At 39.7% G+C, this 23,602-nt stretch overlaps 1 protein-coding gene and 1 non-coding gene across 3 annotated transcripts in view; one reads left to right on the top strand and one right to left on the bottom strand.

Moving 5' to 3' along the window:
* The window catches only part of TRDMT1 (tRNA aspartic acid methyltransferase 1), a 64,091-nt gene that overhangs the window by 20,439 nt on the left and 20,050 nt on the right, over positions 1-23,602 (bottom strand). For both annotated transcript variants that reach the window (XM_054725962.1, XM_054725963.1), the window contains exons 3-9: positions 13,005-13,081; positions 7,698-7,769; positions 7,010-7,075; positions 5,723-5,792; positions 4,305-4,388; positions 2,765-3,108; positions 750-807 (exon numbers count right to left, since the gene is read on the bottom strand). In XM_054725962.1, coding sequence (XP_054581937.1) covers positions 750-807; positions 2,765-3,108; positions 4,305-4,388; positions 5,723-5,792; positions 7,010-7,075; positions 7,698-7,769; positions 13,005-13,081 — 771 coding nt within the window. The remainder of the gene's footprint in view (positions 1-749; positions 808-2,764; positions 3,109-4,304; positions 4,389-5,722; positions 5,793-7,009; positions 7,076-7,697; positions 7,770-13,004; positions 13,082-23,602) is intronic.
* On the top strand, positions 15,308-15,440 carry LOC114234228 (small nucleolar RNA SNORA31). The gene has a single exon (XR_003620417.2). It is a non-coding gene; the product is annotated as a small nucleolar RNA SNORA31 (small nucleolar RNA).

The following is a 23,602-nucleotide window of genomic DNA, read 5'->3' as shown; positions in this document are numbered from 1 at the left end:
ATAAATAATAAAAGACAATATAACAAAAAATAGAGGGAAATATAAAAAAACTTGATCAATCAATGAGGTCAATTTTATAATGTTTAACAGATACATCATTAAAATGTTTACTGTTTATTATAAATTTCATAATATTTTCTTAAAATAAAATATATTTAATAAATATGATTTCCCAAATACAGACATTCAGTTGCCTCTGATAGGATTTTAACATGGGTATATCTTATTAATAGTGAGTTTAAATCATTATAAAAGAAGATAATGTGATTTCATTTCAAACTTATTCAAAAGTATAAAATTTGCAAAATATCAAGCTTATATTCAACAGTGATACCATAAAGAGTTTATAATTGAAATATTAATAAAATGCTTTGCTAAAACATAGACTTCTTTCCCTAAAAGTCATAGTATGTGCTCCAAAAGAAGTCCCCAATTTTAAGATATTTGTACATAATTTTAGAGAAATTAACTGTTGCACACTGAATGTCAATTTATTCTTTGTGGAACAAAAAATACAGAGGTAAGAAGAAAAAGAAAATAAAAACAAAATATTCTTTTTACATAAACTTATGCAGCAAGAAAATTTTCTATAGTAAAGAATTACTATATCTGAATATAAATATGAATAATATATATCGATTTCTAATAGAACATGTAAAATTATTTTGACATTCTCAAATTTTAAGTATTAAAAATAATTTTATTTAAAATAATTTTCAAATAATTAAGTTCTAAAGCATGCATAGTACCTGCACATCCTCTGCAGTCTGTAACACAGATCCTGTCCCTTCTATGTACCTCCCATAACTGAAAAGTTAACACAAATATTATCTAATGTATTTGTTAATGCAAAATTTCTTAAATATTTTCTGAATAAATTAATCAATTACAGAATTCTATCCTTCTGTAATATTCTGATATCATCATATACATAGGCTTAATGATTTAAAAAATAACTGGATGAGGGTATAAGGTCATTTTATTTAAGCTTCTCAGACACTAAATTTGGCAGTTTTTTGAGTTGTGTAAATACTATTTTGAATTATGTATTATCAATTGCCATTTCTTTGTATTGTCATTTTTAAAATGTTCACCACTTATAGGTATGAACTTGTTCCAATTTTATATCTAAATACTATTCAAATTTATATCCCTTCTACGTTAAACCAAATGTTAAGAAGGTAAAAATAAATTGCTGCTCTTTTTTTATAATGCCAGACCATCATTTCTTCTCATGAACACAAGGTCCTACTCTCCAGTATCATGACGAATATGGGCCCACTCAATATGCATCTGCCTCTTACTGTAACACAGTACGTTTTTACTCTTTTCATAAACAATGAGACTACTGCAAGGTATTAGTAATATTTTTTCCCCTAAGATCATTGCCAAGCTGGTTGTTCAACATATTATCATTATTCTTTTTCCTAATATATCAATTTAAAGTATAAATTAAAGAAAGTCACAGCAGGAAAAAATTGTTCTAAAATTGTTTTCTCACATATTATATATGTATATTTGTATTATCCACACTAAAATAGACTTTTACAGTAAGGCTTCTTTTATATCATTTTTATAGCTACAAAAAAATCAAGGCTGTTTTTTATTATAAAATTGATGTCTTGTTTTATGAGAATCCTAAAAAGAACCTATTGGACTTGGAAATAGACAACAGCTGAGTGAAGTCTTTTAAGGTAATGAAAAGCAATAAACCTGTTCTCCTGTAAGTACAGGGGCAAAGTATGATAAAATCAGAATGAATCTGGTATGATTATATAATGAACATAGTGTCTTGTGCAAGATAGCTAGCTAGTGAGTAAAAAGAGAAGACTACGTGTCAAATGAAGTTGAATAGCATTAACAAAGCTGAGTCAGGGATCTTTCACATTTTTTGGAAAGACCTAAATTTTACCTTCTTTTTAGGTTTTAAAATAGTGGTGAAAAATATATTAACATTCAAGAAATAACCCAAAGGTAACCAGTAAAAGAAATTATGATATACCCATACCATGAGAATAGAAAAGTCCTTTATGTACTTATATGCAATAATATCCAACTTATATTGTGCAAAAAAAAGGGCACAGACATAAAAATAGATATAATATGTTACCACTTCTTAAAGGAGGGGGCAAAGTATACATGTGTATTTAAATGCACCTTTACACATAATACCTCTGGAAGATTAGACAGTAAATTGAAATCACTGGTTACATGTAGTGAGGAAAACTGAATGGCCAAGACACAGAGTAGAAGGGAGTCTTAAAATCTTAGTGCCTTTTGTAATTTGAACTAGGAGAACTTACTATTATTTAAAAAACGGAATAAAATCTAAAATGTACTCTAACATGAGCCAGATGATTCCATTTTGTATTTTGATACTAAAATTTAATTTCTTCTTATATATTGATCATGAGAGAAAACATAAACTTTTGAGGTCTGATGTGGCATAAAATGAAAGGTGCTAAAAAATTAGTAATTTACCCCGTATATAAACCATGTTTTAAGCTCCCATGGAAGTCACCAAACAAATGGCATTGTCTTTTATGAGCACTTTTATGGGTTGTTTTACATACTGTTCTGCCAGAAGGAATTTTCACTCGTGTATTCTATTGGAACATGAAAGCAGGCAATTAAGGGTGGAAAAAAATTCTAGCAGAAACATTTTATAAAATGCTCCTTGTTTTGAGAAGAACTAAAAGAGAAAACAGGTATAAAAACCTGGTTATTTTGGATATACCATGAATAGTCTCTCTTTAAAACCTACCCTTTTGTAAAGCACATGGACCTTCTGCAAGTGGGCTGAACAATGTCTAACAAAAGAGCATATCGCAGCAATGACTTCGGTGGTAAAAAGTACTGATTCGTGTCAATATCATCTTCAAGAAAATCTTTTAGCATTTGTACAGAGAGATCACTGTCCTGTTGATGCTTCCGGTCAATTTCCTCTGCAGTTTCAAGCTTAAAAAGAATGGCTTCTTTTCCTGAACACTGTCTGCTGCTATCAAAGCAAACATTTGGTTCAATTTTCTTTCCTTCAGTTTTATTTACTGCATCTATTGCATGCTGTTGAGGATGTTCAGATTCCATTTTGGGAAACTCCATCAGTACCTGGCATTAAACAAAAATATACATATTGTCCAAAGCTTTATTAAAAATAAAAGAAATTAATAATGTCAAGTCAACATTATGTAAAAATTATTTTAGCCTTTATAAAGTTGTCATTTGAAAGATAAAAACTGTGGTTTATTTGTATTTATACGAGTTATCACAAGTTATTCTTCATATAGGTATAGTATCATCTGACTGCAGATTATTTATTTCATGGAGTTGCTGCTTTGTGTATTTGTTAATAAAAATATTCAACAAAGTAACAGGAAGTATGTTGAATAAATGTAGAGCATCATATCTGTGAAAAAAGTTTAGAAGCAGCATTAACATTTCTAGAAAATGTACTTTGGATTCAAGCTTGCCATCTCCTTCACCAAAGAAGAAAAACTGGAACATACCATGATCTAAAGGAAAACCAGTAATTAAAAAAAGAAAAGCACTTTTCACCCTGAAAGGTTATTTCTACTCCTGAGTCCCATAGGAAAAACTTGTTCCTGCAAAACATGTAACCATTTATAATGTCCTATTTTGTAAAACAAAAAGAGTTCCAGGAATTTTTAATGAAGTCTTTGTTAAAATGCTTTGTACATTCTTTTTGGAATTGCCCACTATGGGAAGGGAGATATATTGGTACTGTATTGCAGGGGATTAAAATGACACTATTGACCCCCTGTTACGTAGGACATGACTTTTAAGTTCTCATCTGTGATAGTTATGGAGAGCTTCACTGAACCACTGAAACTCTATTAATCAGACCAATTGCTGAGAGAAGGATGTATAACTTCTTGCATAATTAGATATCCTATCTCTAGCAACTAAGCATTTTATTCTAGTTTGTATTACTCATTACTACATTTTAATCAATTAAAGCTAAACAGCATTGACTTCAGCGAAAACGGAACCAATGGATTTTGTTGAAGGAAAAGAGGGTAACTGCACTAATGGTATTTTTAAACTTTTAACTCATTTTTTTTTCTAATGATGAAAGAAAATTTTTGTTTTGTTTAAGGCAATAAATGTGGCAACAGGAGAAGAAAAGGCCTAGGGTATAGACCTATGCATGGTTTATTATAGATGCAATAAGATACATAGAAGCCTCTACAAAGTAGTTCCTGAAATAAATGAGCAGACTGAATATATTTACAATATATATATATCTATAATAATGATGATGATAACAACAACCATAATAATACCTGACCAGGGGCTTGAAAAGGTAATGGCTCTGACTGAAGCTTTGCAATAAGGAAATACCGTAGCCTTGAATTTGGAATGCCAAGCTGGAAATGAAAGAGATCTCTATCAACTGTTAGCACCTAGTAAAGAAACTCATACAGGTATACATTTAGCCTCTGCCATAAAAAATTCTGTTACAGAGTTGTGGAAGACTACTTTGCACAAATCCTTAAACCCTTTAAACTGCTGCTTTGTACCTTTATTTTGAATTAAATAAAGATTGAATCTGATAAATCATATGTCTATGAGTCACTTTAATTTTATATTTTCCAGGTAAGAAGTTATATAGACATTTTTACATTCATTATTGATAATATAGTAACTATAAAATATAGTTATTCTTGGGTATTTGTTACCTCATTTTATTTAAAAAAAAGAATTCACTAAATTTTAAAGTTAAAAGGCAATAAATATTAAAATTAGAGATCAGATACATTTTCAATTTTCACAGTGGAACATCTAATTTTTTTATTGGTGTTAATTTCTTTTTAGGTTTAAAGTGTAATATTACTTTATACAGTCCATGAAGAACAGTTCCACATGAAAAGTAAGTGTACATTCAATAAAGATTTATTGAATAAATGAGCAGACTGAAAGGAGTAAGATGGATAGAGGTTACAATCCCCTTATTATCTACAGCATCTATTTTTTCCCCCTTGCTATTTGGGTTGACTATGAAGTAGTTGACTATAAACCCTGGTCCAAAGAGAAGTCATTGTGAATGGTAAGAATTTTTTAATGTACTTGCTTTGTAATCTTAAAATACACTTAAGTTCAATAAGGACAACAAAAAATGAAAACAAAAACATGGACATCTAATTTTTGAAATGGGTTTTCTTTTAATTTCAGGGCAAAGAACTGTAAAACAAAAAAGATGATAATAGGCTAACAAACAGAAAGACAAAAGAAAAATAGACAATGATAATTATAATATCAAAGATGTATTAAATTCTTATAATAAATTTCTTACCCATGAAATAGAAGCACTGTTTGCATATTAATGAAATGTCCCAATAAAAGGAATTAAAATATTATGATATGTTTCTTTTTTTTTTTTTCTATTTTGGATTATTCTGAAGCATTACTAAACTACAGCACACCTATTGTGGAAATACCATATGGCACATAATTTCAAAATACACTTATTTTTTCTGTGTAGAAAGAAAAATATATTCTCTATGAGCCTCAAGTTATATATTTTTTCATAAAATAAGTATAAATGAATATATAAGCCTGCACTGTATTCTTTAGAAAGTAAAACCCATGTCTGAAGTAATTTTAAGATTTACCTATACTATTATTCAAATAGATCTATTCTTCTTACTGATTCAAATTCCCTCTGAGAAAATTTATATGAGTTTATAATTGCGGTACCTACAGAGGTTGGCGATAATAGAAATTCTTGGTACTGAAAGCCACAATTTTCTATTGTTTTTATTAACAGGTCTCTGAAAAGACAAAAATAAAGGGAAATGAAAATGAAATGCTTTCACCTTAAAGTTGGGATCTTATATAAAATATTAAAAATAAAATTTCATTTTAACTGAAAACTGTTCCTCCACTCAAGTTGTTTAGAAGGAGAACGATCCTAGGTCTTCTTTAAGTGCAGTACTTGAGAAATTACATTTCTCAAAAAGACAATGATAATTTCTATTTTAAATAAATACAGCTACCAGATAATTTATCCAAACTGATGAGAGACAGAATTGCTAATCTACTGATGCTATATTTGCCATGGGAAATGGAACTATCTGTAGTAAGTCAGATGGGAGAATACTGCTAAAGACAGCAGCTAAATAAAAAGTGTGCATGCTTTCTCTCCAGCTGGGCTACCATCGGAAAGGGCCCCAGTACATGGCTTGCTTCCTCTGTCTCACTGTATGACAGAAAAAGCCTGTCCACAGGACCAATTCTTTTTTTTCTTTTTACATTAAATTTGTTGTGGTGACATGAGTTAATAAAATTATATAGGTTTCAAGTATACAATTCTACGATACATGATCCGTATGTTGCACTGTGTGCCCATCACCTAAAGTCAAGTCTCCTTCTGTCACCATATATTTGACCCTCTTTACCCTTTATTACTCCGCCACACCTCCCTTCCCTCTGGTAACCACCAATCATACTGTTGTCCGTGTCTATGAGTTCTTATTTGCTTGCTTTTCTTATTAGTTCATTGTTACTTTCAGTTTTATATTCCACATATGAGTGAAATCATATGGTTCTTAACTTTTTATGTCTGACTTACTTTACTTAACATGATATTCTAAAGATTCTTCAACAGATGATTGAATAAAGAAGATATGGTACACATACACAATGTAACACTACTCAACCATAAGAAAAGATAAAATACTGCCATTTATGACAACATAGATGGATCTTAAGGGCCAATTCTTACTGAAAACATTTCTACTTCTAAAGAACTGAGCACCAATATAAGCAGCTAAAATTGAGAAATACCAATCTTATTAAAATAATTGCTCATTCTGGAAAATTTCAAACATCAGAATGGGAGAGAATCAGTTTAACTTTGTGATGCTTTTCAAAATCAATATTAACGAATAAAATATATAACATATAAAATGTCAGAATGTACATGTTTATTTTTAAGATCTTTATTTCACAACAGCTAAGATGAACACAAGACAAATACATGTTTTACCTTGCAGAAGATACTTCAAAACCTTTAACATTTTCTAAAAGAATATACTTCGGTAATGTTTGTAACCTAAAAAAAAAAAAAAAATACAAAAACAAAACCAATAGAATTCCAAAAATCTCATTGTTAAGAAGAACAAAATAAAGAAATTCCTTATTTGTGGGAAATATGAGGTAAGCAATTTTCTGAATTCTCATTTTTTTATAAAAGAATTTAATAAGGGATGAAGACAACTCATATTTTATTCATTTTCACCATAATCATGGCATACCTGATAAAGTTAACATTTAAAATGTTAATTTCCATTGAATTTATCTCAAAACATGGGTTCACACAGAGCCTCTGATGCAACTCAAAGGCTGCCATTTACACAGGGCTAGCACAGGCTTCCAGGCCATGGACAACAGCATTCGCTAACATACGCTTCATCTGCATTAATACTATGAGCAGAGGCAACAGAATTTAGCTATTAGGCTGTAATTCCCTGTCACTCACTGTAATGGCAACTGTGGAATCAGCAAACATTTGCAGTTATCTTATTATTCATGACAGAAGAAGATAAATGGCATGCACAGTATCTGCAGGCAGCATGTATAAACTGCTAATCTCTATAAAATGTCCAACATCACATTCTGCCAGATTCACAGTTTTAAATTCAAGGTAAGCTTGTACAGGAATCTAAGGTTTTTACCTTGGGAGAATATCTAGAATATATAAGAAGCTATTCGTCCTTGGATCAGTCACATCACCTTGCAGACCAATTCTAAAGGGATTGAGAAAGCACAAGGAAGTTTATCAAAAATGTTATATAAAGATATCAAATCTCTTTTAAAAAGTCACAACCAAGTGCATTAAAATTAATTGGTCTTCACAATAAATATGATCATCTGTGTTGCACAGAGGACAAAATGCAGTTATTCATTTTTTTTTTAAAAAAAAGCCTTGCCTATCTAATGAACAAACTTAAAATTTATTTTTACAAAACAAAATGCCAAACAACTTACAAGAGACAAAGAAGAAAAAAAAGTCAATGAAGAATAAAATCAATTACTCTCCTAATATAGCTTGGATTGGGAAAGATACACACACACAATTGCTGATGACACCATTCGCTCTGTCCAGATGAGACAACAAAAGTTCCAATGAATGAGCTGGTTGGGTAGGAAGGCAACAAAGAGCTGATGGCATTGATGACTTATCACCGTCTAAGCAGATCAGAATAGTTGCTAAGACTAAAACAATCTCATCCAATGTAAAAAGGAGAAAGTTAAGCTAAAGGCTTGATTCTATAAGCAGGAGTTGTAACTTGGTTACACTAATAAGATCAAAACATCACGTAAACAGTCAATAGTTGGACTAGCAGTTATTTCTTACAAATAAGATTCAATATAATTATCTGACCATTATGCTATACACCTGAAACTAATCTACATAATAAAAGCCTAAGTGACCATTATGGCAGAATGACCAGAACAACCGGTCACTATGATACACACAGACCACCAGGGGGCAGATGTTCAACACAGGAGCTGCCCCTGGTGGTCAGTGCACTCCCACAGGGGGAGGGCCACTCAGCCAGAAGTCAAGCTCATGGCTGGCAAGCACAATGGTAGTGGTGGGAGCCTCTACCACTTCCGTGGCAGCACTAAGGAGCAGTGAGCCATGCGGTAAGGAGCAGCAAGCAGGCGGGCGGTAAGGAGCAAGAGGTCCTGGACTGCGAGAGGGAGGTCCGACTGCCAGCTAAGGCCTGATCCCCAGGGAGTAGAAAGAAAATTAGTATCTGGGTGCATTAGAGGGAAACTACAATAATAATAATAATAATAATAACAAAGGCAGAGAACATCTTAAAAGTAGTCAAGAGAAAATGGGCAGCCGGACATCCCCCAAGAGGTCCCGGACTGTGAGAGGGTGTAGGCCAGGCTGAGGGAACCCTCCCGCCCGGTGCACAAATTTCGTGCACAGGGCTTCTAGGCCTATATAATAAAGAGATAATATGCAAATTAACCATCACTCCAACACAAAATGGCCACACCCTGTGGTCAAAGATAACTGCCCCCATGTGGACACAAGATGGCCACCACAAGATGGCCGCCACAAGATGGCCGCCACAAGATGGCCAGCAGGGGAGGGCAGTTGTGGGCGATCAGGCCAGCAGGGGAGGGCAGGTGGGGGGGGGGACCAGGCCTGCAGGGGAGGGCAGTTGGGGGGATCAGGCCTGAAAGGGAGGGCAGTTGGGAGTGACCAGGCCAGCAGGGGAGGGCAGTTGGGGGGAACCAGGCCTGCAGGGGAAGGCAGTTGGGGGAAACCAGGCCTGTAGGGGAGAGCAGTTGAGGGGGACCAGGCCTGCAGGGGAGGGCAGTTGGGAGGACGAGGCATGCAGGGGAGGGCAGTTATGGGGGAACGGGCCGGCAGAAGAGGGGAGTTGGGGACGACCAGGCCTGCAGGGGAGGGCAGTTAGGGGTGACCGGGTCGGCAGAAGAGGAGATTTGGGGGGGACAAGGCCTGCAGGGGAGGGCAGTTGGGGGGGACCAGGCCAGCAGGGGAAGACAGTTGCGGGGGACCCAGGCCTGCAGGGGAGGGCAGTTGGGGGCTGTTGGGGGGGTGACCCAGGCCTGCAGGGGAGGGCAGTTGGGGGCAATCAGGCCTCCAGAGGAGAGCAGTTAGGGGTGACTGGGCCGGCAGAGGAGAGCAGTTGAGGGGGGACCAGGCCTGCAGGGGAAGGCTGTTGCGGGGGACCAGGCTGCAGGGGAGGGCAGTTGAGAGGGACCAGGCCTGCAGGGGAGGGCAGTTAGGGGTGACCAGGCTGACAGAGGAGAGCAGTTGGGGGGGATCAGGCCTGCAGGGGAGGGCAGGTAGGAGGGACCCAGGCCTGCAGGGGAGGGCAGTTGGTGAAGACCAGGCCTGCAGGGGAGGGCAGATGGGGGGAACCAAGCCTGCAGGGGAGGACAGTTCGGGGGGACCAGTCCTGCAGGGAAGGGCATTTGGGCAGGAACAGCCCTGGAGCGGGGGGGCCATTGGGGGTGAGCAGGCCGGCAGGGGAGGGCAGTTAGGGGCAACTAGGCTGGCAAGGGAGGGCAGTTAGGGGTGACTGGGCCAGCAGGGGAGGGCAGCTGGGGGCAACCAGGTCTGCAGGGGAGGACAGTTAGGGGTGACCAGGCCGTCAGGGGAGGGCAGTTAGGGGCAATCGGGCCAGCAGGGGAGCAGTTAGGTGTTGATAAGGCTGGCAGGAGAGTGGTTGGGGGTGATCAGGCTGGCAGGAAGAAGCAGTTAGGGACAATCAGGCAGGCAGGCAGACGAGCGTTTGGGAGCCAGCAGTCCTGGATTATGAGAGGGATGTCCGAACCCTTCGAGGGATGTACTACCGGGATCAGACCTAAACGGGCGATCGAGGCTGGCAGCTGCCACTTGCACTCACTGACAGTGCCGAGCGATCGGGGCCAGCGCTGGGTGTGAGTGGCGGTTCTGGTGCTGGCAGCAGGTGCAAGCACTGGGCGGGACCACAGCACATGGGAGCAAAGAATTTTCAGTAACCCCCGATGTGACCAGCAGCCCACCTTGGTCTGGCACCCCACTCACCTGCTCCACTATCCCAACGCAGCCGACACCCACCATGTTCCGCGCTCTGCCACCTGCGCTGATGCCTGCCATGTTCCACGCACACCCTCTGGTGGTCAGCGCACGTCATAGTGATCAGTTGTTCGGTTGTTTGGTTGTTCTGCCATTCGGTCAATTTGCATACTAGGGTTTTATATATATACTAGAAGCCCGGTGCACGAAATTCGTGCACGGCGGGGGGTTGTCCCTCAGCCCAGCCTGTACCCTCTCCAATCTGGGACTCCTGGAGGGATGTCCGACTGCCCGTTTAGGCCCGATCCTGGTGGGCAGTCGGACATCCCTTTCACAATCCAGGACTGTTGGCTCCCAACTGCTTGCCTGCCTGCCTTCCTGATTGCCCCTAACCGCTTCTGCCTGCCAGCCTGATCACCCCCTAACCACTCCGCTGCCAGCCTGGTTGATGCTTAACTGCTCCCCTGCCAGCCTGTTTGCCCCCAACTTCCCTCCTCTGCCAGCCTGGTCACCCCTAACTGCCCTCTCCCGCAGGGTTGATCACCTCCAACTGCCCTCCTCTGCCGGCCTGGTCACCCCTAACTGCCCTCTCCTGCAGGGTTGATCACCTCCAACTGCCCTCCCTTGCAAGCCTGGTCCCTCTCAACTGCCCTCCCTTGCAGGCCGGGTGCCTCCCAACTGCCCTCTCCTGATGGCCATCTTGTAGTGGCCATCTTGTGTCCACATGGGGGCAGGATCTTTGACCACATGGGGGCAGCTATATTGTGTGTTGCAGTGATGATCAATCTGTATATTACTCTTTTATTAGATAAGATAGAGGCCTGGTGCACGGGTGGGGGCCAGCTGGTTTGCCCTGAAGGGCGTCCTGGATCAGGGTGGGGTTCCCTTGGGGCATGGGGCGGCCTGAGCGAGGGGCCTGTGGTGGTTTGCAGGCCGGCCACGCCCTCTGGCAATCCAAGCAGAGGCCCTGGTATCTGGGATTTATTTTCCTTCTACAATTGAAACTTTGTAGCCTGGAGCGGAGCCAAGCCTGCGGCTCCCTCCGGGGCGGCGGCAGCCATTTCTGTGGCAGTTAATTCACCTTCTACAATTGAAACTTTGTTGCCTTAAGCGGGTGGGCCCGGACAGGGTGTGCGGAAAGCTTTGCTTCCCCTGTTGCCGCCGGCAACCCTGGCCTGCTCTCTCAAGCTCCATTCTGCCGCCATTTGTTTGAATTTGTTTACCTTCTATAATTGAAACTTTGTAGCTTGAGTGGAGGCTTAGGCCTGCAATGGCTATGGAAAGCTTGGCTTCCTCTGTTACCTAGGAAACCTTGCTCTCTGTGGCTGTAGCCATCTTGGATTGGGGTTAATTTGCATACTTGCCCTGATTGGCTGGTGGGCGTGGCTTGGCTGGTGGGAGTGGCTTATGTAGCAGAGTGATGGTTAATTTGCATATTACCATTTTATTACAGAGGATTTTTTTGCCATGTCTTTGATTGCATCATTTTGTCTTGTTTGATTTAATCTCATGTTGTTTCATAAGTTCAGTGTAACCTAAGTGTACATTGTGTATAAAGCCTACAGTAGTGTACTAGGTCTTCACATTCACTCACATTTACTTACTGACTCACCCAGAGCAACTTTCTGTCCTGCAAGTTCCATTCACGGTAATTACCCACACAGGTGTACCATTTTTCATCTTTTATACCATATTTTTACTGTACCTTTTCTATGTTTAGATATATAAATACTTAGCGTTGTGTTACAATTGCCTACAGTATTCAGTTCTATATGGTAACATGCTGTACAGGTTTGTAGCCTGGGAGCAACAACCTATACCATGTAGTCTAGCTGTGTAGTAGGCAATACTGTCTAAGTTTGTATAGGTGCACCCTATGATGTTTGCACAATGATGAAATTGACTAACTACACTTTTCTCAGAATGTATCCCCATAGTTAAGTGGTACATGATTATATCTTCTCAGGTAGGTATAGAAGAGGTCTGTCATAGTCACTGTATATCTACCACTGACCAAATTACTTTGCTTATGTGGCAGTAATTGCTATTTCCTTCATAATTAATACTAAATTATAAATAAACTAGAGGTCCAGTGCACGAATTCGTGCAAGGTGGGGTCCGGCCGGCCTGCCCTGATCGGGGTCGATTGGGCAGGCTGGCCAGTGGGAGGGGCCGCGGGCAGTTGGCAGGCTGGCCCTGCCTCCTGGTGGAACTCCCGGTTGAACTCCCAAACTCCCGATCGAGGGGACAATTTGCATATTAGCCTTATATAGGATGACTAGATAAAAGGAATTATTTATAAAAAATTCAAAACTGTGAAAATACAGCTGATAGACTTCAAAGTGTCCATGCTCAAAACTATGGTATGATTTGATTTAATAAGTTCTTCAAAGGTACTCTTTCTCAACAGAGAAATATTTATTATACATACCTTGTGAATGGCTGACAGGGAGGGCTCATTAAAATCATATTGAAAGATAATCTGTCAAACTCTTCTAATGTAATGCCCTAAGGAAAGAACAATTGGGGAGGAATGTAAAAAAAAAAAAAATAACGGGAAAGGAGAAAAATGCTAATTATAACTAAATATATCAAAAATTATACCAGTTAATAGTTTTATTTACAATATTTAAAAGTTTATATAACACAATACTTTTCAAATCAACTTCAGTTAGTCTAATTTTCCAAAGGAATCTTGTGATGGGACCAAAGTTATGAAAAATTGAGTGACTGTCCCCAAGTCCCATAGCCAGCCAAAGAAGAGCTGTCACGCTCCTTTCCCGGACCCACAGCACCTCAAGGTAGCATTGTTGTATCTTCCAGAGTCAAACATGGAGAATTATATAACTATTGATTTTCAGACTAGGGCCTAAGAAATTTTTAAACACCTCTCTAACAATATTTTTTATTTTAGGAAATGTGATGTACTGACCAGTAGCCATCCCTTTCATGTATATCTCTGTTAATATACCACCAAATGGAAAAAGATCCCATTTTTCAATTATGCACAATATTATATTGTTTTATAGCTGTATGTAAGCAAAGAACTTCAAAAGGTTGTAGATAAGATTAACTGAAATAATCCCTACTAGACTAATAGTTGGAAAATGTGTTATTTTGCTCCTGTTTTATATAGCAGAAGATAAACATAGAGAAGCATAAATCCATGGGTTTGCCACTCATGAAGCCCTCTTAGTGTGCACTCTTAAACCAGAAATTTAAAGCGACAAGCCTAGAAACACAACATTCCTAATTATGACACATTTCTAAGAAGTTTAAGTATATAAATAAAGCAGGAAAAACTGTATTCTGAGTTCTGTAAAGACTGAGTTAACCAGGGGAACACATTAGTTGTCTCTATCGTATTAAAAGTTTAAATGTACATGTACATCATATTTAAATCTCAGGCTTTTAAGTAGCTCAGGATATATGTGTAAAATGAAATCGAAATTAAACACGAATGCTGAAGAAAATCTGAAAATCATACAATGACCAGTCTGCCAGAAAACATGAGGCAAGGCAATACAAGTAGACGGCACGTCACACTCAAGATAATGGCGCCAGCACAGGGCCATGTGACAAGCAACTTACAGATTTCACAAATGAAATGTGGATTAAAATGAAATTCTTAAAACGGAAGTAAAAATAAAACAATAATCTTTTACATCAGGAATATCCCATGTCTAGAATCTAGAGGAAGTAAACAGAGTTAATATCTCCAATACAGCTAGGCATGAAAAATTACAATTTTAAAGGAATCTTGAAAATATGTAGTGATTTTTTTTTTTAATTAATCCACAACGGAGGATATTTTTTCTATTGATTTTTTAGAGAGAGTAAAAAGGAGGTTTGGGGAGAGAGAGAGAGAAACATCGATGTGAGAGAGACACAGTGATTGGTTGCCTCTAGCATGCACCTTGACTGGGGCCAGGGATCGAACCTGCAACCCAGGTATATGCACTTGATAGGGAATCGAACCTGTGACCTTTCGGTGCTCACAGCTGACACTCTAACCACTGACCCACACCAGCCACCAGTGATTTTTTATAGTGCAATCCAAATGATAGAGCAGTTATACAAAAAATAATCACTCACACTTTTCACAACTTTATTTAACCTGGTATTCTAGGTCAATAAATGTGTTGGGATTCAAGTAATGGAAATACACAAATTATTTTTAATACAGTTAACCCTTGAACAACATGGGTATGAACTGCATGGGTCCACTTATTCATGAATTTTTTAAAAGAAATACCTGTACTATTTCCAAATTATAATTGGGAGCCCACAGATGTGGAGGGCTGACCATATGCATTGATCTACGACAGCGATTTCCAACCTTTTTTATCTCTCATGGTACATGTAAACTAATTACTAAAATGCTGCAGCCCACCAAAATATATAGTTTTTGCTGATCTGACAAAAAAAAAAAGATATAATTTCAACTCATTCATACCAGACAGCTATTGTGTTGGCTGTTGCCATTTTTTAAATTTGACAATCTAAGGAAAAAGAGGTTAGTGCTCCTGACTAAATAGTCAGGTATTGCGTATTTGAAAGTTCTTGCAGCACACCCGTGTGCCTAGCACACCAGTTGAAAATTGCTGATCTACATCATTTTACATAGGGCACTTAAGCATCTGCAAATTTTGGTAAACAATGAGGGCCTGGAACTAATCCCCCACAGTTACTGAGGGACACTTGAATTTTTCGGAGAGTCAAAAGTTGTATGTGATGCATCTATTTGACAGACCTGGATCAATTACTCTCTGCTGCTAAGGTTCCAGTGCAGATGCAAGAAAAAGGAGTCATTGCACTTTCTGTCTGTCTGATTGTGGCAGCCAAGATTGAATGGAGGAGTATAGGAGGGAAAAAGAAAAGGTTGAACATGGATTTTTGATGCACAGGGGTCAGTGCCCCAGCCTCCCATGTTGTTCAAGGGCCAACTGTAATTTGACTTTTTATTTTTAAATCCTCACCTGAGGATGTTTTTATTGATTTGAGAGAAAGAGAAAGAGAAACACTGAGGTGAAAGAGAAACATCAATCGCTTGCCTCCCGTATGCTGACCAGGGATTGAAACCAAAACGTAGGTATGTGCCCTGACCAGGAATCCTATCCGCAACCCTTTGGTGTATGGACAACACTCCAATCAACGGAGCCACCCAGCCAGGGCTCTAATTTGACATTTTAGAGCTAATGGAAATCTATTTTTTTTTTCATAACCTGGCCATACAAGTAAATAAAAACATCTTTGCTTTCCTAGAACATTAGTAGATGAACTCAGTGTGGTAACAATGTTTATCACATGCTGCTGAGCAGTTTTATTTGTCCTCCTACTTTCTTTATTCCTCCTTTTCTCAGAATTTCCTGGCTATTCTTATACTTAATTTAAACATTAGGGAGAACTTTGTAGATTAGAAAACAATTTTTGACAATTTTAGTGAATGTATAGTTAATCTAAAATTTGTATGATATTGTCATCCTATTCAATACCACAATGTGTTTTCGTTTTTCAAATCTCTTTTATTCCCATGTGGGTCATGCAATCTTCTAAAGTTTATTTCTTGGTGTTTATAACTCTTATGTTGTTACTATAAATAGAAACTTTATTCTATTATATTTTCTAACATACTTTGCTTACATATAGTAAGTTGCTGGCTATCATATCTTTGTAACCAGTCTATTTATTTATTTCTTGCATTTATTAAGGTGACATCGGTTAATAAAATTATACAAGTTTCAGGTATTCAACTCTACAATGCATCATCTGTATATTGTACTGTGTGTTTATCACCTCAAGTCTCCTTCCATCACGAGTTATCCCCCCTTTACCTTCTTCTACCTCCCCCCACATCCCTGCTCCCCTCTGGCAATCACCACACTGTTGTCTGTGTTATGAGCCTTCCTTTTTTTTTTTCCCATTGCTTAATCCCTTCATCCTTCTCACCTAGGCCTGAAACCCCTCCACTCTGACAGATGTCAGTTTCTTCTCTATATCCATGAGTCTGTTTTCACGCTGTTAGTTTATTTTGTTCATTAGATTCTACACATAAGTGAAATCATATGGCACTTGTCTTTCTCTACTCAGCCTCCTCATTAAGTGCAACAATTGTTCCTCATACTATTTTTACTTACTATTAAATATACTAATAGCTCCTGTGCTATTTTTAGCACAATACATTTTGTGTTTCCCAAGCATATACAATTATTCTTTGGAATCCTCCTTAGCATTTATATACTACTAGAGGCCTGGTACACGAAATTCATGCATGGGGGGGGCGGGGTCTCTCACCTCGGCCTGCACCCTCTCCAATCCGGGACCCCTCGGGGGATGTCCGACTGCCTCTCGCAATCTGGGACTGCTGGCTCCTAACCACTTGCCTGCCTGCCTGCCTGATCGCTCCTAAACACCTCTGCCTGCTTGATCACCCCTAACCACCTCTGCCTGCCTGCCTGATCATCCCTAACTACTCCCCGGCTGGCCTGATCACCCCTAACCGCCTCTGCCTCGCCCCACACCCGGGACCCAGAATTCCCTCCTCCGGCTGGTCGCAGGCATCCGGGACCTGGGTTCCCCTCTCTCTGTCCGGCCGCAGGCACCCAGGACCCGGGCCAGCTTTGCCTGGGCTGGCCGCAGCCGCAGGGGACCATGGGTGGGCAGCTTCTCCTGGGCCACAGCCACAGGCACTAGCACCCAGGACTGCGGGGCATGCGGCTTGTCCCTCTCCCGGGCCGCAGGTGCAGGCATAGCCGCTGGCGCCTAGGACCACAGGGCGGGCGGCTTGTCCCTCTCCTGGGCTGCAGCCTGGCTGGTCCCCATTCCTCTCTCTCCAGTGTTGAGTATCTGAGCCATTATGGTGTGACAGCGTGAGGACATGACAACCATTTGCATATTAGCTCTTCATTATATAGGATTTCTCTTGTGTGAGTGCATTAGCTAATATCCAGAACAATATTAAGTAATAGTGCAAATCCTTCTCTATTATTTTAATGAGAATGCTTTTTTTTTTAAATATATATTTTATTGATTTTTTTACAGAGAGGAAGGGAGAGGGATAGAGAGTTAGAAACATCGATGAGGGAGAAACATTGATGAGCTGCCTCCTGCACACCCCCTACTGGGGATGTGCCCGCAACCAAGGTACATGCCCTTGACCGGAATCGAACCTGGGACCTTTTAGTCCGCAGGTCGATGCTCTATCCACTGAGCCAAACCGGTTTTGGTGAGAATGCTTTTTTGAAGATTTACTATTTAACATGTTATGGATTTGGATATATATATATGTGTGTGTGTGTGTGTGTGTATGTGTTTAAACACAAATACAGACATGTGCATGTACACACATAGAACCAGTAAATGTCCTATATATTTTGTGGTATTATTCATTTGTTCTAATTTACTGAGAGATTAAAAATGATCAGAGAGATAGTGGATTTGTCAAATGTTTTATAACATATAGCTTTGCTCTAATTATTAACATGTTGATTAATATTAATAGAATTTCTATATTAAACTACTTTTGTAGTTCCAAAACAAAATCCATTTTGGTTATGCTATATTATTCTTTTAATGTGCTTCAGCTGTATTTATTTATATTTTACTCAGAATTACTGAGTTTATATTCATAAAATAATGGTTTCCCTATTTTGTGGCATATAGTAGATATTCAATAAAATTCACTGAGTGGGTATTTCTTACCATTTCCTGCCCTATGAACTCTGATGTTATTTTGTACATGAATACACATGAAACCTTTCTTAAGGATTGCCATAGTCATCATTATGAAGTAACTTTCTAAGACTCTTAAATGCTTTTTGCCTTAAAGTCCATCTTTTCTAATATTAATTCTGAAACTCCTGTTGTCCTTTGTTGCCACTTGCCTGGTACAATATGATGTTCATTAAACAATGTTCATCAATTAATTCACTAATATTTCAGAGTATCTACCATGCATTGTGATAGGCGTGGGAATACAAAAATGAACATACAAGCACGGTTTCTGCTCACATATAGTTTATATAGTAGTGACTAAATAAATTAGATTTTAATTTTATTACTAGTTATCTTTATAACTGAGGAATCTGCTCCTGGTTAAAACCTATATGTGATTTTTTTTAGGCTCAGATATAGGCAATTACAAAGGCTGTGCCCAGCAGGAAAAGGCTTCACTGGGTAAGCTGTCCCAGTACTCCAGAACTGGTGCATGGCCAGTGCATCTTAGTCTCAGAGGGAGATTGCAGTCAAAGTCTTAGGCCTCTTGGCTAGTCACGCTCTTCACATATTTGTATTCCTAGGTGTCTTTATCTGAGACCTTGGGCAGAGGTCCTCTTCAGGCACCAACTATTTCTGCCAAAACCTCCTTACAGGAGGGAAAAACCTTGAAAATACTTCTCCCACTTTGACTAACAGCACTTTCCACACCTAGCCTAACCCTTCCACCCCCGACCTTCCACAACACTAAAGGGCTCTCTCAACAGTGGGCTGGCCCCCAAATCTGTGCTGATCCACCAACTCTACCAATGTGCTCGTACATGGAGAAATAAAACAGGGCGTGTTTGCATATTCTTTGCTTTGTCAGAGACTTGCTTTTATCAACACAGTATGTGATTAAGGCTTCTCTCTTTCATTTTGCCATGTTGCTTTTATCAGCTATCAAACCTCTAACAGCTGAGTTGTCTTTCCCAGCTCAGCTGAGGTCTTTACAACACCATTAAATTTTGTCCTAAGAATCTATAGCTTCATCTACCTTTCAAAGAATAAACATAGTTTTTGAGTCTCATTTTCCTTTTCTACTCCAATTACATTATTATTTCTATTCTGCAACAGTTGACATATTCACCCTGATTTCTAACCATAATTTCTTTCCTAACAAGGCAGCTTCATTCCTGGGTTTTCTATTTTGATTCATCTCTTGCTTAGATTAAGTGACTGAGTAATTTTTTTTTTCTTTCAACAAAGCACTATGGGTACTGTAGTTCATGAGGTGCTGTAGGTTTTTGTCTTAGGAATTTTTTCATCTATTTCTGTTAATATTTTTGTGCCATTTGTTTTATCATCTTCAGAGGCACTAATTACATTTATTATGGATCGCTTTTATCTTTAGTAGTTATTATTTATTCTGCAACATTCTGATCTGTATTCTTTTCCACTTATTTTGCTTTATTTTTCTCAAGCTCCATTCTTTTCTCTACTCTGACATGACTTTTATTTCTATAATCATTTCATTTTTCTCATTTCGTTTTTTCCAGACCACTGATATTTTTCAATTCCTACTATTTATTGTCTTATTGCTTTTGGAGTTGTTATATATGTCTGAGTTCTTGTTTTGAAGGTATCATGTTTTATTGTAATGCTTCAAGCTCCTGGAGATGTGTTTGAAATTTTATTGTTTCTTAACATAATTTTTCTGTTGTATATTCTGCTTTTTATATGTTCCTTGCCTCATTTAAAACATACTATCTTAGTATAGCCTCCAACTGGTACCTTTCTAATTATTATTCATTTTTTAATGAAGGTTATGTGAATCTAGGACTTTGCTAAAAGATAGGTGAAACTGTGGCAGCTCTATTCAGAACAACCACACTGTCCCCAGGAAGAACCTGCAGTGTCCTTTAACCTAAAAGCATGCCTCTGGCCCTGATCCATGTTCTCATATTCAGGGCAGGCAGGAAACCTGCAGAGGCTGCAATGACCCTTTCAGCCTAGTTATCTATATTTTTAAATGTCTCTTCTGACTTTGAACAAACAATCACTGAGTATATTTTGTCTTCTCCTTTGCCATTTTTTCCTTTTTAATTTTGCACAAACTATGTAGGGGTTTGAATGCAATTTTGCCATCGTCATTCAATTTTGTCCCAACTCTACTGCATTGACACTATTTTTCATAGTTTTTTGTTGTAGCTTATGGCTAAATCCTATTTTAATTAGTAATGATTTTCCATCCTCTCTTTTCTCTTCTTATTTTTATTAGGAAAATAAATAAAGTTTTGGAGTAGAAATCTATTTTCTATGCTACATTCAATCATCCCAAAGAAAATGGTTCACAAATTCAAATTCTGCTCTAAATAGTAAGTTCTTCAAGGCAAAGACTGCATCTTAGTCATATTTGACTTCCCTTGAGAAGTTGAATGCCTTTCATAAAGCAAATGTTCAAATGATGAGTATATATTGTTCTATAACTTAAAATCCCTAAAGCCTCTCATTACTCCTAAGTTCTCCATTAACTTTCTATCTCTTTTCAGATATGAGGTGGAATCTATCAATAGAAAAAGACCCAGCAATGAAAGAGATGATGAAATTAGTCAAGATTTTACAACACTCATTATCAAATATTATCAATTTGTTCAAAGACATAAAGGAAAACAAAAACATGAGGAGACGAATTGAAAATATGAAAAAGAATTGAAACTTCTAAAAATGAAAAATAACTGAAATGAAAAATTACACAATGAAAAATAAAACACACAAAACCCTGAATATACAGCAATATAGCGGTCTTTCAGTAGAATGATACAAATATATACTAGTATATATGTGTGTGTATACACACACACACACACACACACACACACACACACACAAACACATCTTAGAGGCCCAGTGCATGAAATTTATGCACTCGGGGTGGGGGGGAGGGTGCCCCGAGAGGGCGCAGGCCGGGACCCCTCAGGGGATGTCCACCTGCCGGCTTAGGCCCGCTCCCTGGGGGAGCGGGCCTAAGCTTGCAGTCAGACATCCCTCTGGCAGCCCTGGAGCCCTAAGCCAAAGTCGGACATCCTTAGTGCTGCTGCAGAGGCTGGAGAGGCTCCCACCACTGCTGCTGCGTGCTCACAGCCGTCAGCCCAGTTTGTGGATGAGCAGAGCTTCCCCTGTGGGAATGCACTGACCATCAGGGGACAGCTCCTGCATGGAGCATCTGTCCCCTGGTGGTCAGTTCATGCCATAGTGACTGGTAGTTCCCGGTTGTTCTGCTGTTAGGGTCAATTTGCATATTACCCTTTTATTATATAGGATATGTGCATCTAGTATATATATGTGTGCGTATATGTATATATACCCACACATTTCATACACACACAAACACATATAAAATCGGAGGTAAGTGAAGATAGGGGACAGAGAAAATATTTGAAGTTATAATGGCCAAAACCTTCCCAAATTTAATGAAAACAGAAACAAGAAAAGCAAAATAAGGTCCAAGCAGTATGAGTAAAGAAAAATATACAAAAGCATCTACATTATAAAAGGCCGGGGCCGTCATAATCGAAATGACCAGATGGACGACCAGTCACCAGGAAGTGCATGGAGCACCTCTAGGTCCCTCCCCTGTGGCCCACAGGTTCCTATCACAGCAAGGCTGGCGACAGGCGGGCTGGTGGGGCAGCGGGAGTTGGGTGGGGTGAGGCGGGCATGGCAAGGTCATTAGCCTCTGGCCCGGGGCTGGGCCAGAAGCCTAATGACCTCACCACTGCAACGGTGGCTGCAGATCAGGCCGAGAGAGAGGCCCGAAGAGAGAGGCAGGGCCTGATGCGCAGCCGCTGTGGCTGCTGGAAAGGCCTGTGGAGAGAGAGGCAAGGCCTGATCAGCAGCTGCCAGGGAGGCTACAGATCAAGCCCGGAGATAGGCCTGAAGACTCTGACTGGCACAGAAACTGACCAATTAGAACCAAATCTGAGTGAACTGCAAGGAACCAATGGCTGTCTAGGGGGCAGAGCTTTTGATGCTGACGGGCAATAGAAACTGACCAATCAGAACCTAATCTGGGTGAACTGCGAAGGCAGAACCTAATGTGGGGGCTGAGGAGGGGTTTTAAGAGCAAAAGCTGTTTGGTGTAAGGTGTAAGAAAGCGGTTCAATTTTTTAATAACCGGTTTGAATGTATATTGCATATGGCTTGCTATCAGTCCAGATATAGGGATTATGTGTTTTTGTCTGCCAAGAGCATCTCCTCCTGCTGAAAAAGGCTTTTCACCCCCATTTAAGCAATCCCATCCTATATATAATATATCTATACTAATAAAAGGGTAATATGCTAATTAGACCAGATTGACCAGCCATCTTCCAGACATCCGTCTTTCTTCTGGACAAAGCCATGGTGATGGGTGCCAAGGCAGAGGCAGTTAGGGGCGATCAGGCCAGCAGGAGAGGGCAGTTTGGGGCGAGAACAGGCCGGCAGGGGAGGGCAGTTGGAGGTGACCAGGCCGGCAGGGGAGGGCCGTCAGGAGTGAGATCAGGCCGGCAGTGGAGGGCCATTGGGGGCGACCAGGCCGTTGGAGAGGGCCGTTGGGGGCTACCAGGCCGGCAGGGGAGGGCCGTTGGGAGTGATCAGGTCAGCAGGGGAGGGCAGTTGGGAGCAATCAGGCCAGCAGGGGAGCAGTTAGGGGTGATCAGGCAGGCAGGCAGAGGTGGTTAGGGGCAATCAGGCAGGCAGGCAGAGGTGGTTAGGGGCAATCAGGCAGGCAGGCAGAGGTGGTTAGGGGCAATCAGGCAGGCAGGCAGAGGCAGTTAGGGGCGATCAGGCCGGCAGGCAGGTGAGCAGTTAGGAGCCATCAATTGCGAGAGGGATGTCTGACAGCCAGTTTAGGCCCAATCCCACAGGGACATCCCCCAGCAGTTGGACATCCCCCAAGGGGCCCCTGATTGGAGAGGGTGCAGGCTGGGCTAAGTGAACCCCTCCCCCATGCATGAATTTCATGCACGGGGCCTCTAGTATCAAAGTAATATTCATAAAACAAGTGATTAAGGCAAAAATCTTAATTGTAGCCAGAGAAATAAACAGTGCATTACGAGAAATGAAAAGATTTCTGACTTTTAGTCAGAAATTAAGTAAACCAGATAACAATTGAAATGTGCTGATATTTTTTAATTCACAGAATGCTATAAAAATGTCTGAAAAATAAATGCAACAAAGTAGCCAATGAAAATTATATTTCACAATGGAGTCATATAAAATACTTTTCTACTCAAAAAGAGATGAGATCATTTGTCATCTGCCAAATGTACATGACAGGAGACTCTCATGGAGGTT

The sequence above is a fragment of the Eptesicus fuscus genome, chromosome 2 (assembly GCF_027574615.1).
Source record: "Eptesicus fuscus isolate TK198812 chromosome 2, DD_ASM_mEF_20220401, whole genome shotgun sequence".
In the NCBI taxonomy this organism is placed as follows: domain Eukaryota; kingdom Metazoa; phylum Chordata; class Mammalia; order Chiroptera; family Vespertilionidae; genus Eptesicus; species Eptesicus fuscus.
The sequence above is the reverse complement of the archived record's forward strand: the minus strand, read 5'-3'. Positions and strand labels throughout refer to the sequence as shown.